The following is a 15,103-nucleotide window of genomic DNA, read 5'->3' on the forward strand; positions in this document are numbered from 1 at the left end:
TTTCCTGATTTTTTTTTTGGATTGAGATTGCATGTGTGATTCATGGTTTTCGGGAGTCAAAGGTCCAGGAGATGGGTGGGGGAGGATGGAAAGGAGTTCACCTTTTTCTGGAATTAGGAAAATAGTTGCTAGTAAAGTTATACATTTTGTAAGCTTCAATAAAAATGGGCTTAATAATTAGATTAAGAGAAAAAGGGTTTTAGCTTATATTTAAAATTGAAAATGATCATTGCCTTTTTGCAAGAGACTCATTTAACAGAACAAGAATATCAGAAATTGAAGAGATTGGGTAGATCAAGTGGTAGTTTCATCATTTAATTCTAAAGCAAGAGGAGTTGTTATCTGGATTAAAAAGGCCTTACCTGTTAAAATTCATGATGTGGTTACAGATCCTGTGGGAAGATTTATTTTGATACATTGTCAAATTTATTCTGAAATGTGGACACTTATGAGTATTTATGCACCAAATGTTGATGATGAAGGTTTTATTCACAATATCTTTATACATTTAGCTGAAGCTCATGAGAAGGTTTTGATAGGAAGGGATTTTAATTGCTGTCTTGCTCCAGTGTTGGATAAGTCGGTAAAATCAGTTGTAAGAATTAAACCAGCAAAGATGATTTTGAGTTCAATGAAAGATCTGAATTTGATAGATATTTGGCGAAAGTAAACCCAAAGGAAAAGGATTATTTTTTATTCGTATAAACATGATTCTTAATCAAGAATAGATTTATTTTTAATGTCGGCACAATTGGAAGGTAGAATTATGCATACTGAATATAAAGGTAGGATTTTATCTGACCATTCACCACTTTTGATGATGTTTAATCCATGAAAAAGAAAAATTGGTTTATTGGTGTAAATTTAATTCTACAATGTTGAAGAGACTAGATTTTTGTGAAATAAATTCTAATTTAGTTGATAGCAAATTTATTCTTTGGGATTTTTATGAATACACATTTACAAAGTCAGATAATAAGTTATACAGCTAAAATTAAGCAAAATTATATTAAAGAGGTTGATCAATTGAAAAATGAAATAGAAAGTTTGGAAAAATTTACAAAGAAAAGCTTCTGAAGAGAAAAGGAAGAATTTAGTAACAAAAAAAACTTAATTTTTATACGATTCAGACCTATAGAACAGAAAAATTAATTAAGAGAACTAAACAAAAGTATTATAAATTGAGAGAAAGGCTATAAAGTCCTTACTTGGCAGATGAAAACAGAACATCTAGAAGAATTAATGCTATTAAAAAGAATTCTAAAATTACATAAACCTCAAGAAATAAATGATTTATTTAATTAATTTTATTTTAATTTATATATATATATATATATATATCTCATTCTAATTGTGATGAGGCTAAAATTAACAATTTATTATCAAAGAGAAGTTAGTGATGTACTGAGTTCATTTAAGAGTGGTAAGTCACCAAGGGAGGATGGTTTGGTTTTCCTCCTGAGTTTAAAATAAATTTAAGGACCTTTTAATACCCCCTTTTATGGAGTTAAAGCAAACAGTGGAATCCCATTCTCCACTAGAATCTTTTATGTGTGATTATTAGTTATACCAAAGGATAGAGATCTGTTAAAACCTGCGTTTTACAGACCAATATCTTTATTAAATACAGATTATAAAATTATTGCTAAAATTTTAGCCAATATTTACCTAATTTAATTCACATGGATCAAACAGGATTTGTTAAAAAGTGACAATCTGCTGATAATGTCACTAGTGTAGTCATCTGCTACGAAAAAACATACACACTCACAGTGAGGGAGGTTAAGATCTGACTTTATTGAGACTGGAAATGCTCCTTTGATACAGATGGAGTTCCCACCATTTGGTTGATTGGCTGCCATCAACCGCTCAAATAATAAAAATGTAATTCCCACCCGCGGGAACATTCTTGCATATGAATAACCTTCTTGCCCACCCTGGTGTTGCTCTGTTAGCTGGGCAGCCTGGCCAGCTCCATTTTAGGGTCGCAGGTCTTATTCTGCCCCAGCTTATAACCGTGCTGGTTCGCTATGCTAGTGGTCGCATTAGTGAGTTATGTCAGTTTATTACCACACACTGTGCCTCCCCGATCTCTGAGGTTACAGGCCACCACACTAGATTAATTAGTTTAGCACTTTAGTTCAGCAAAGGGGTGATTTAACTGTGGTGGTAACTTTAGATGCAGAGAAGGCTTTTGATAGGTTAGAATGGATTTTTTTTTGTTTAAGATATTGGAAAAGTTTTGTTTTGGACCGGTATTTATAAATTGGGTTAAAACTTTATATAAAACCCATCAGTAATGGTGGTGACTAATGGACAAATTTCTACTGCTTTTCAATTAAGTAGATCAAGCAGGCAAAGATATCCTTTATCAACAGCTTTATTTATTTTGGCAATAGAACCTTTGGTGAAATTAATAACACAAGATTTTAAGATTAAAGGTATAAAGGTTAATCAAGAAGAATATAAAATAAATCTATTTGATTATGATATTTTGGTGTACCTGAGAGACCCTATCAATCATTGTGTCAACTATATATAAGATTGAAAGAATATGGTCAATTATCTGGGTATAAGATTAATTGAGATAACAGTGAAATTATGCCTTTAGTTAAGGGTGATTATACTCAGTGTAGGGAAACTACTCAATTTAGGTGGCCTGATGTTGGAATTAAGTATTTAGGTGTTAAGGTTGATGATGATTTAAATCATTTATAGAAACTAAATTATTTACCATTACTTAATAAAAATCAAGGAAGATTTAAAAAGGTGGAATAACATACCAAAAATTTAGTAGGTAAAGTTAATTGTATAAAAATGAATATTTCTCCTAGAATTCAATATCTTTTTCAGTCGATTCCCGTTTTGATTCCTCAAAAAAATTTTAAAGACCTGAACAGCTCAAATCTTCCTGCGGCTTATGGACGCTTTGGGCAGGGATTTAGAGTTTGCTTACATCTACTTAGATTATATCCTCATAGCCAATCAGACTGAGAGGATCACCACCTGCATTTATGCCACCTGTTCCAACAGCTGGAGGAATTCGGTCTTATCATCAACCCTAGCAAATGTCAATTTGGCAAGTCCACCATCGTCTTCCTGGGACACAGGATCACGGCCAATAGTGTCTTTCCCTTATCCAGCAAGGTAGAATCAGTCTGTGCTTTTCTGAAACCTCCCACGGTTAAGGAACAGCAGAAATTCTTGGGCATGATAAACTTCTATCACCGGTTCATTCCAGCAGCTCCTCACATTCTTCGACCACTGTTTCAGATCCTCACCACAAAGGGAGGTTATCTGGACATCAGAGGCAGAGGTTCCATTTACAACTGCCAAAGATGCTTTGGCCAATGCAGCAATGCTCGCCCATCCTAATCCCGACGCTTCCCTGGCACTTAACACTGACGCCTTGGATACTGCCATGGGTGCAGCTCTTGAGCAATCTGTCGATGGCCATTGCCAACCCCTCGCTTTCTTTAACTGACATCTATGCCCATCGGAGATTAAATATAGTGCATTTGATCGGGAACTGATGGAACTGTATCTAGCCACACGACACTTCCGTCATATTTTGGAGGGTCGGCATTTCACTGTGTTTACGGACCATAAACCACTAATTTTTGCCTTCAGCAAAATAACGGATCCATGGTCGGTCAGGCAGCAGTGTCACTTGTCATACATTTCTGAATTCACGATGGATGTGTGCCATATCTCAAGTAAAAACAATCTCATTGCTGATATGCTGTCCAGACCGACTGTACCTCACATTCAGTGTGGCATTGATATTCCTGAATTAGCCAGTGCACAGCCCATGAACCCCGATGCATACGGTACTGCCATTACTAACCTGGACATACAATAGATGGCACCACATCTGGGTGGCCCCACCCTACCTTGTGATGTGTCTTTGGGCTACCTTAGACCGGTGATTCCGGCATCTTGAGGTGACGGCTTTTTGGTTAGGTACACAAATTGTCTCATCTATCCATCAGAACATCCGTCAAGCTCATGTCAAATAAATACGTATGGCATGGACTGAAGGAAGACATCATGCAATGGGTCTGCACATCTACCTCCTGCCAGACTTCAAAAATTCAGTGGCACACCAAGGCGTCTCTTCATTCTTTCCCGGCAGTACGCCAGTGGTTTGAACACGTGCATGTGGACCTGGTCGGATCATTGCCAGTATCTCAAAACATGAGATACATCCTAACAGTTGTAGACCGTTTCACGTGCTAGCCAGAGGCCATCCAGCAACACTGAGACCTGCGCCAGAGCATTCATTGTCAATTGGATCTCTAGATTTGGTGTCCCGACAGACATAACGTCAGATCGCAGAGCACAATTCACCACTGCATTATGGACTGCCCTTGCGCGCTTTTGTGGCACACAACTACACTACACCACAACATACCACCCACAGTCCAACGGCCTTGTGGAATGTTTCCACCAGCAACTCAAGTCTGCACTTAAGGCCCGACTCACCAGTCCCATTTGGGTCGATGAGTTACCATGGGTTCTACTGGGAGTGTGCATGGCTCCCAAGGAAGATCTGTCTGCATCATCCACAGAGATGGTTTATGGTACGGTCCTATAAGTTCCAGGGGACATTCACTTCGCGTCCAACTCTGACCTGAACGTCCTTCAGCAGCTTTGATGTGGTGTCACAGTCAGCAAATCTGTTTCAACCAACTGGCATGGAACCCCTCAATGGCATGTGCCCCACCACTCGATGCTGACTTTGTTTTTGTATGCAGACGGGTTCCAGGATCACCGTTACAATGACTGTATGAGGGCCCTTTCCGTGTGACTAAGAAGAATGGGGTTGTGTACACTTTGGACATTGGGGGGCGTTCGCAACTGTTCAGTGAGGAAAGACTCAAGCCTGCCCATGTGGATCCCACTTCACCCATTCATTGCCCCCAGCCCAGGAAGTGAGGGCATCAACCTAAGGTGCATGCTGCCGATATATTGGTTTCTGGCGACAGTTCTGGGGTGGGGGGTTGGTGTAACGGCGGAGTAGTGAGCCGAGTGGGCGAACTGTTGCCAGTGCAGTTCTTTGACAGGTGCACGGAGCCATAGGACAGACAGCTGAGTACTCACCCATTTAATGGATCCCACACGCGCATAATGGCATGTCAGTTTCCTGAGCCTCCTACTGGAAGGCGCAGGTCTGTGTGCTTAATTTAAACCAGCTAGTCCCGTGGATTGGCGGCAAATTTATAATGATGCCCCACCCCGTCCCGTGGAGCCCTGGACGTGAGGTATATAAAAGAAGCCTGTAAAGTCTAAATGAAACAGTCTTGTGTTCACTAACCTGGTGTATTGTATTGTTGTATGTGTATGTGTATTGTTGTATGTGTACGAGCCCAGTAGACATCAAAACCCAGTAGCAATAGATATTCGCTAAGCCAAATGGTTACTTAAGCAAAAGTTACTTTTAATTATCTTCAAACATGAAAACAGAATCACACTTTAACTTATCACTATTGACTTAACTAACCTAATCCCCTTCTAATTCTAAGCACATGTGAATGTAACGTGTGTGTAAGTTCAGAAAAATTCTTTGATTCACAGTCTAATCTCACTTCTTATTCCTCCAAGTTCAAATTGTTGCAGGCAATTCTTATACTGTGCATGGAATTTAATATTTATAAAGTTCACCAGGCTTTGCTGCTTGAAATGTAAATGGTTACTGCTCAGAAAGGTTCTTGTAGGTTTTCGGAGAGATTCGTTGTACACTGACAACCGCACTGATTTATTTCCATCAGCCACTTCAGTGTCTTACCAAAGAAACTTGTCCCCTCAGGGTTCTCCAGATTATAACCTCTTTCTTTCAGGTCACCATAGAGTCCCTTTTTGTTTCTCTTATTCCAAGTGAAACATCAGACAGCCAGTCCTCTCCTCTTGCATGAACCACACGGCTTTGACAGGCTGAACAAAATACTCACAACCCATCTTCCAAATGGGGTTTTCCACATGCTTGCCAGCTTGTCCTGCTCCAGTTCCAGTTGCTGCTGCTGACTGTAAAACTGTAGAACTGATCTCCCTCTCTCTGAGAGAAAGCCTCTTTGACTCTCTCTGCTTGAAAAACCACATGACCCTCTTAGAACAGCAAGTTCCACTGCAGACAATCTGCGACTTCGACAAGCTCTTTCTTCTGTTGCCTTTTTTTAAGCAACAATCCATTAGTGAAGTCTTGGGCGCTCTCCAAAGCTTCTGCAAAGTCTGTTCATCCCAACATGTCTAGCATGAGCAGAGCTCCAATATTTTAAATAAGATCTGTTTTAAAGTGTTTGTATGTGACCTACACTAAAAATCCTACCCCGATTTATCTCCCAAAAACATATCTATATTCTGTCACAGTATTACTTTAGTAGCTCGACCAAAGTAGCCACTATGAGCTTTTATTTACCTATGTTTATTCACTAAAACAACCTCATTAGGATTTAAAACATTCTCTTGAATGCATTTTAAGTTTAATTATTTTATACTTCCATTGTTACCAGTCAAGTTAACATTGGGATAATTAAAACCCTCATAATTTAAGCATATCTTAGAATATTCATTAGAAAGGACATTTTCCCTTCCACCGCTTACACATATTAATAGAGAATATTGTGCAGAACATCTCCTCTTCTGACTCTCAATGCAAATGATCTCACTTGAAGTTTCCAAACCCTGGCACACAAAAGAAGAAATAATAGCAGTGTTGAGGTGAAGGAGTAAATGAAACTGTGGACTTTGAGAAAGAATCAACCTGACTGAAGAAAAATGTCAGGAGAAAGCATGTGCTGGTCCTTGGTTTTGCAAGTGGATTTTAAAGCACACTGAAACAGTGATTTGAGGAATGTTGAATATCTTGAATATATCATTATTTGACTTGAAATTACTAAATAATTGCCTGGCCTCATCCTTCTTGCCGGCAACTTGGTTCTGGCTTCCATGCTTGCACACACCAATGCAGAAGTCAGAAACAGTCAAATGTTGGTGTTTGTGACCTGCTGCTCCTCTACCAGTGACAGGCACAGATGTATCAAACTAAAGAAACCGATGCACTTTATATACAGCCCCTCAGCTGTATGCTAAGGATAGCATTGTTGACTGTTATTCTCTCCCACCCAACCCCCTCCAGAAAAGACTTTTATCTTCACATATAACAAAGCTCACCCTCTTTATCCCCCCCCCGCCTTACTTCCTTTCTTCCCTTTTCTTTACCTTCTTTAGTTCTTACTTATACATTTTTTTCACATCTTTATATGTAGTTTGTCGTCGTTCTTCGTTCTTGTTACATCTCTCCTTTTGTCCTGCAGGCGTTCTGGAAATTCTTGTGCTTTCTCTGGATCCGAGAACAGTCTGTTTTGCTCCCCCGGGATAAATATTTTAAGCACAGCTGGATATCTTAACATAAATTTATAGCCTTTTTTCCATAGGATCGATTTTGCTGTGTTAAACTTCTTCCTCTTCTTTAGGAGTTCAAAACTTATGTCTGGGTAAAAAAATATTTTTTGACCCTTGTATTCCAATGGATTTTTGCCTTCCCTAATTTTATTCCTTGCCCTCTCCAATACATTTTCTCTTGTCGTGTTTCTCAGAATTTTTACTAAAAGAGATCTTGTTTTTTGTTGTGGCTGTGCTTTCGGAGCTAGTGTTCTGTGTGCCCTTTCTATTTCTATTCCTTCCTGTATTTCTGGCATTCCCAGCACCTTTGGGATCCATTCTTTTATAAATTCTTTCATATTTTTGCTTTCTTCATCTTCCTTTAGGCCCACTATCTTTACATTGTTTCACCTACTATAGTTTTCCATTATATCATCTTCTGAGCAAACAACTCTTGTGACTCTTTAACTTTTTTGTCACTTTCTTCCAATTTTCTTCTTAAGTCATTCACTTCCATTTCTACAGCCATTTCTCGTTCTTCCACATTTTCTAATCTTTTCCCAATTTCTGTCATGACCAGATCTATTCTACTCACTTTTTCCTCTGTACTTTTCATTTTTCTTATAATTTCACTAAATTCTAATGTCAACCATTCTTTTAATGCTCTCATTTGTTATTGAAATTTTTTTTAATCAATATACTGTCCATCTATTTTACCTTCCATTCCTCTGTGCAGAGCTTGGTCTTCTTCTTCCTCTTCTTCTGTGTCTGCACCTGTATTTGTGTCTTCTACTTCTCTCCCTTGTATCTGTATCTCTTCTAACTTTTTTGTTGAGCTGCTAGCCTCATTTTGCTGGGTGTTTTTTTGCATGGCTTCTTGCTGTTGGTCCTCTTCTTCTGGGCTAGTCACTGTTGGGCCTCCTGTTGCTGTTCTTCTTTCCTTTCACTCCCTTTCCTGTCGCTTTCCTCTTCTTCCAGCTGAGAGCCCTGATGTCGGGCATCCCTCAGGTGGTTGCTGTGTTAGTTCACTCCTCAGCTGCGGCCCCCTCTCGTCGGTGTTTTCTTTTTCCTTAGTGTGTGCGTGCGCATTGCGCACTTCTGTTTGGCTCAGAGAGACATTTTTGCAGTTCAGCGGTCAGGAGGTCGCGACTCTGTGGGGTTGTCACCAACCTTGGGGAGCAGGATCTTTTCTCCACGATGGTTCCCTGCTCCTTCATGCAGGTAAGGCATTCTCCTTTCTCTTCCGGCGTCTTTTCTTCTTTTTTTTTTCCCATTGTTTTTACTTTTTCCTTCTTGGGTGCTATTTTCTTTCTTTTCTCCACAACTTTATCTTTTATTTGTTGTGTTTTGTGTTTCTTGAACTTTGTGTTTTCTTCACTTTATTTCTTTTTTTTTGGAGAGGGCTGGTATTCTCCTACTGGCCACTACTCCATCACGTGACTCTCTCCTAAGGATAGCATTGTTGATTTTGATTGAAAAGTTAAATGTGGATAGATGGTGTGTTTTTCTTATATTCATTTTTTCCTTTGTGTTTTAATGAACTTCTAGCACTTATGTTTGTGGTAATTTTTAAAAATGATATAATTCAAGTATACTGTTCTTATTTTTTCTGTTTAGCAGACCATTGTTATCTCTCCATGGCTGCCTTTCGGCCAACATCCAGCATTTCCCATTTTATTTTCAGATTTCAAGGTCTGAAGTATTTTGCTTCTGGCCCCATTTCTGGACATTTTTAGCACGTCATCTTTTCTAACAGCTGCAATTCTTTTCTTTGCCAACATTTCCTTTTTATTCTTGTTTATCTTCAATGAAAACAATGAGTACAAGGTTGTTGAACTGCTCTTCATACCTTTTGTTAAGCCATGCTTCAATAAAGGCCATGATATGTATAAGGACCCACCCGTGTTCTTCATGTCTATTTTCCAAACTTCAACTTCAAGTATGCTGTAGATACAACTGAAAACTGCTAAACTTGGATTCCATTGTTTCTCTGCCTTCCGAACATGATTCCCACTCTTCACATTCAATTTCTCCATTGTGATGGTGTGATCCGATTCTCAATGTTCGAACAAGCCAACTGAAACTCTCGCCAACAGTAATAGTGAACACAACTGCAAGGATATTTTTCTCAGATGCCACTTCTTCTATACATCTCATCCTCTCCTCCTTCACCATCCTAAACATTCAACAGCATTTCACAGGAGTATTATCTAGCAAAAATGTGTATTGAATCAAAATGAGACATAGAGGTACACCATCGTATGTTTGATTAGATAAGAATACTTTACATTGCATCTTAAGAGAAGAGGGAATGGTGAAAAGGTGGAATGATTTAGGGAGGAAGTTCCAGAGTTCAGGATGTTGGCAGCTGATGACACAGTTGCTAATGGTGGAGCAATTAAAATCAAGGATACTGAAGAGGAATAATAAACATTTTGTTTCCATTTTTAATAAGATTTTGGCTTGATTCTTGGCTTACATCCTTCCAGTGTTACAACTATGTCTCTTCATAAATGGAGTCAATGTTGAGCTATTCCATATGTCATCTAGCAGGAAATGCATTTCCCATCAGCACCAGTTTTCAAGTAAGCTCACTTCCTGGCTGAAGACTTTTTATAAACTCTCACATGAACAGTTGATAGATGAAAATGTTGAACTCCACTGAGACTTAACCCACAGGAAACAGTTCGAACAACCAACATATTTAAAATTATTAGTATACTGTCAAGTTGAAATAGAATTTTAAATTAGATCAGAATACACTCACTGTCAGACACTATGAATTAATAATTAGATGTGCATTGTACAATAGTGCAGCTAAAGAAAACACTACATATTGATATCACCTTTGATGTAAGCAGGTTAAAGAAAAGCAAAGCAGCAATCATAAGATTCCATTTTAACACTTATTGAATAACTTCTGTAAATATAATTAAATATTTATCAAACATGATACCCTACTTCCCCTCAATTCAAAACCCTTCATTATAAAAAAAATAAGAATTTTCTACTGAAACATGTGCAATTATAGGAATTGGATTGCAGATACATCATTGGATGTACATGGCAAATGCTGAGATGCTAAAAAAGGATTTTCATTTGTTGATCTCCAATGGAAAAATAGTTAAGCACAATTTTATTCAAAAAGGAACTTGACCAGAAAAGCTAGAACATTTTGCTTGGAATGAATGTTATCAATTGCATGCCACACATAAAATTTGAGGACCTGATCTTGCCCTGTTTAACATAGAGGAAGATAGGATTTAAGTCCTATATGGCCCTCAGTGTTTCCGACAGAAGTTCATGATGCATGTCTCTCCTTGGGGAGAAGAAGCAGTTTCTCCCAGTTTTCTTTGCACAGTGTGACTCCTTGGAAATGGATGATATACCCAACTGCATCACAAGAGCAAACATTTCAGTCAGGTGGACAGGAACAAGCCCTTCTGACCACTAATCATAATGCTCATCTAAACTAATCCCATTTGCCTGCAAATAGTCCATATAACTCTTTTCCTTGCCTGTACAATGAGTCTGCCTCAATGCTGAAATAGTGCTATTGTACCTGTTTCTACACTTCCCCTGGCAAGTGTTCTAGGCACTTACCACTCTTTGTTATAAAAGCTTACCTCATAAATTTATTTTAAACTCCCCACCCTTCCCCCCCCCCCCACATAAAATCTATGAACTTTTGTATTTGATATTTCCAAACTGGAAATAAGGTTCTGACTATCTACCTCGTAATTTTACATACTTCATCTGTCAGCCTCTAACATTCCAGAAAACAATCTAAGTTTGTCAAATCTCTCCTTCCAGCTGGTATGTTCCAATCCAGGCAATATCTTGGTGAACATCTTCTGTAGCCTCTCTGGAGCCTCCAGATCTTTCCTCCAGTGTGGTGACCAGAACTCCACACTATGCTCCAAATGTGGGCAAACCAAAGTTTTATAAAGCTACAAAATGACATGCCAGCTTATTCAATGCCCTGAGTAATGAATGCAGGCATGCCATACATCTGCTTTACCGCTCTACCCACTTCTGTTGCCAAATTCAGTGATCTATGTGGTGAAGATTTAGTTACCCAACCTTGCAAATCCAACAGCCACGTGACAAATCAAATTTCAATTTTTAAACAAGGCAACATGGTCTTTTTCTACAAGATTACATTGATGCCATTGCACTAGAGTAAAACTTACAAAAAAGCAAGTAATTATAAGGCTGAACTGGGGGAAACTGGTCAGTGGAGAATGGAGATGGATGGTTTAAAGGTAATCTCAGCAACTAGCTAAGTGCCAAGATTTATATGAAGAATGGCAAAAACACGTGGTTGACGTTAGATATAAAGGTAAGATGAAACAGAAGAGTTAGAGAAAAGAATAGAAAGAAAAACATGTAGGTAGAGAAGTGAGAAAGTTGAATCCATGAAAGCAAACAATGTGAAACAGAGGTATCAATCAGATCAAACAAACAACACAAACCTCAGAGACCTTGGGCAATAAATTCAACCCCAACAAATCTTAAATTGACCAGCCCACAGGGAGTGGTTTAATTATTTCATTTAAGTTGCTAACTTAGCCACTGGTCACCCCACCATCTCCTTCCTGCAGTTTTCATGACCTTAGTAATGCCAGACATGAAAACATTGATTTGGAATGTAAGAACAGGTGCCCCACAGGAGGCAGTTTCTGGTTATATAGCCAACAGACTAAAAACAAAGTAATAGAATATTATTGAAGTTGCTGCCCTTTAACGTTGTAATTTCCTATATCATATGTACCTATTAATTCTCCGCCTGTTCTAACTCAAACATTCAGCATACATGCGATGCTGGTAGTTAATACAGTGGTAAGAGTTTCTTTACAGAAAACAACAAGCAAAACATTTTGTCATCAGAAAATACTAAAAAATATAGCTTATGGTACCCTTTTTGAACATAGAACGTTACAACACAGTTCCTGCCCTTCAGCCATCGGTGTTGTGCCAACCCATATATTCCTTTAGAAATATTAAACCCTCCAAACCCCGTAACCCTCTATTTTTCTTCCATCCATATGCCTGTCTAAGAGTCTCTTATATGCCTCTAATGTTTCAACCTCCACCACCATCCCTGGAAAGGCATTCCAGGCATCCACAACTCTGCATAAAAAAACTTATCCCTGATATCTCACCTAAACTTCCCTCCCTTCACTTTGTACATACAGTATGTCCTTTGGTGTTTGCTATCCCTGCCCTGGGAAACAGGCGCTGGCTGTCTCCCCTATCATAATCTTGTTGGCATAATCTTGTTTAGCGCAATGCTGCTACAATGATGGCAACCTGGGTTAAAATTTCTCAGACTTTGTACATTCTCCCCATGACTGTGTGAATGTCCTCTGGGTGCTCTAGTTTCTTCCCACATTCCAAAGACATACAAGGTTAGTAGGTTAATTGGACACATGGGTGCAAATGAGCAATGCATGCTCATGAACCAGACAGACCTGTTATGTTGTATCTCTAAATTAAAATTAAAATTCATTTAAAATTAAATGTTAAGTCTATTTGTCTTTCCATAGACATGTTTCCAGCATGTTGTTTTTATTTTAAATTTCTATCATGTGTAGTATTTTTACTCTCTTTTGGTGTGATCTTCAATGATCCAAAGACAGCAATTGTTGAAAACTGAGATGAGGCAGAGATCCAAAGACCAAAAGGCCGAGAATGTCAAAAAGACTTTGTGAGGTCACAATGACCATGGATCAGAACAATTTCAAAGAATGCAGATTGGCCTAATAAACATCCCCATCGTGGAAAACACAGAAGGTTAAAATCTGTTCTTCTCAAGTACATAAAAACTATCATTTTTCAGACCAGTGAGGTTATCATTTCACGCTAGCTTTTCAGCATAGGATTTTTCACTTCATTGACTTTTAACTTTGTACAATACAGTTAGCCAGTATTACAAGCTACAGCCTTCCATTTAGCACATCTTACCTCCACATCTTTAGCAGTGGTCATGCACACTGCAGTTTGTTCAGAGTCCAATGCCTTGTGTAGTTTTTCCAGAAGTTCTCTTATCTGCTGCTCCTTTTGACATAGTTGAGCTGTCATGGAAAAGTGTCTTTGCTGGTGTTGAGCCTCACTGATTTTCAATGCATCGTAATGCATGATCAGGTCACTGTAATTCTAATAAGAAATATATATTCCATTAGAGAGAAAAGGAACAGATTAGACAGTCACAGATATATTATACAATATGGAAAATACTTACAAGCAATGAGTGAATATAGTTATCTCAAACTCTCCAATCTTGGAAAAGCAAATGTGTGACCAGGCGAATCCAACCCTTACCCAACCACCCTCTTTCACCACCATCACAACACACATATGCAGATTAGATAGTGATAGGATGGATCTGTAAGATCACACAAGTATGACACAAATCTTTGGACCTAGAACACAGGTGCCATTTAGCAAATCTCTCTAACACTATCACATGTTGGCCTGGATAATAACAAAGGTTGCTCCACCAATCAACACATGTAGCTTCTTTAGGTTCTGTATACTGACACTTACAATCATATCTACAGCTAACCTAGAGTAAAGATTTGAAACTACCAAATTTCTATCTTTCACCCCAACTTTAAAACTCAACTTAAAACCTCCCTCTTTTACCAAGATTTCAGCCTACTCTAATATCTGAAATAAAACACAAAAGTCCACAGATACTGTGGTTGAACTAAAAACACAATGCTGGAAAAACGCAGCAGGTCAGTGTTCTTTATATAGCAAAGATAAAAAATACATAGCCAACGTTTTGGGTTTGAGCCCTTCATCAAGATATGGATCCAAATAAAAAAGTGGGGAGGCATGACGAGATGAGCATGGTCAAATGCAGGAGGTAATAGATGGAGGAGAGAGGGAGGATACAGCAAGGGGAGGAGGAATGGCTGAGGTGAATAGAGAGGGATAGGGTGGAGAGCTGAGGGAATAAAGACAGAGGGAAGGAAAGGGAGAGGGAAAGAAGACCAGGATAGCAGAAACTGGAAAAGTCCATTTTAATGCCATCTGGCTGTAGAATGCCCAGATAGAAAATCAGGTGTGGTTCCTCCAATTTATGAGAGGCCATCGACAGTCATGTGAGTGTGGGAGTGGGACGTAAAACTGAAATGATTGACCACTGGGAGTTCCGTCACTGGTGCGGACACAGCGAAAGAGTTCAGTGAAGCAATCTCCCAGTCTCTTCCCAGTCTCTCTGATGTACCACCACCCTCCTCTGCCTAGCAGAACTTGTTCTCACTCTAAACAACTTCTCCTTTGACTCATCCCATTTTCTCCAAATCAAAGGAGTACCTATGGGTACCTGCATAGATCCAGCTACAGCCTGCCAGTTTGTGGGCTTGTGGAGCAAGCCATGCTGCAAGGCTACACAGGCAAGTCCCCACAACTTTTCCTCTGTTATATTGATGACTACATCAGGGCTACCTCATGCACCTGGCATGAGTTCATCAACTTAATTCATTTCGCTGCCAACTTCCACCCTGATCTCAAACTTACCTGGTCCATCTCCAACAACACTCTCCCCTTTCTGGTTCTCCCTGTCTCCATCTCAGGAGACAAGCTTTCCACCAACATATATTACAAACCCACCAACTCTCACCACTACCTCATCTACACTTCCTCACATCTTGACCCTTGCAAGGATTCTATACCTTCTCACAATTTCTCTATCTCTGCCACATATATTCCC

At 39.0% G+C, this 15,103-nt stretch overlaps 1 protein-coding gene across 17 annotated transcripts in view; it reads right to left on the reverse strand.

Moving 5' to 3' along the window:
• The window catches only part of cntln (centlein, centrosomal protein), a 608,473-nt gene that overhangs the window by 480,843 nt on the left and 112,527 nt on the right, over window positions 1-15,103 (reverse strand). For all 17 annotated transcript variants that reach the window (XM_069924314.1, XM_069924366.1, XM_069924398.1 and 14 more), the window contains one exon: window positions 13,348-13,539. In XM_069924314.1, the coding sequence (XP_069780415.1) occupies window positions 13,348-13,539 (192 nt within the window). The remainder of the gene's footprint in view (window positions 1-13,347; window positions 13,540-15,103) is intronic.

Source organism: Narcine bancroftii, chromosome 1 (genome assembly GCF_036971445.1).
Source record: "Narcine bancroftii isolate sNarBan1 chromosome 1, sNarBan1.hap1, whole genome shotgun sequence".
Lineage (NCBI taxonomy): Eukaryota > Metazoa > Chordata > Chondrichthyes > Torpediniformes > Narcinidae > Narcine > Narcine bancroftii.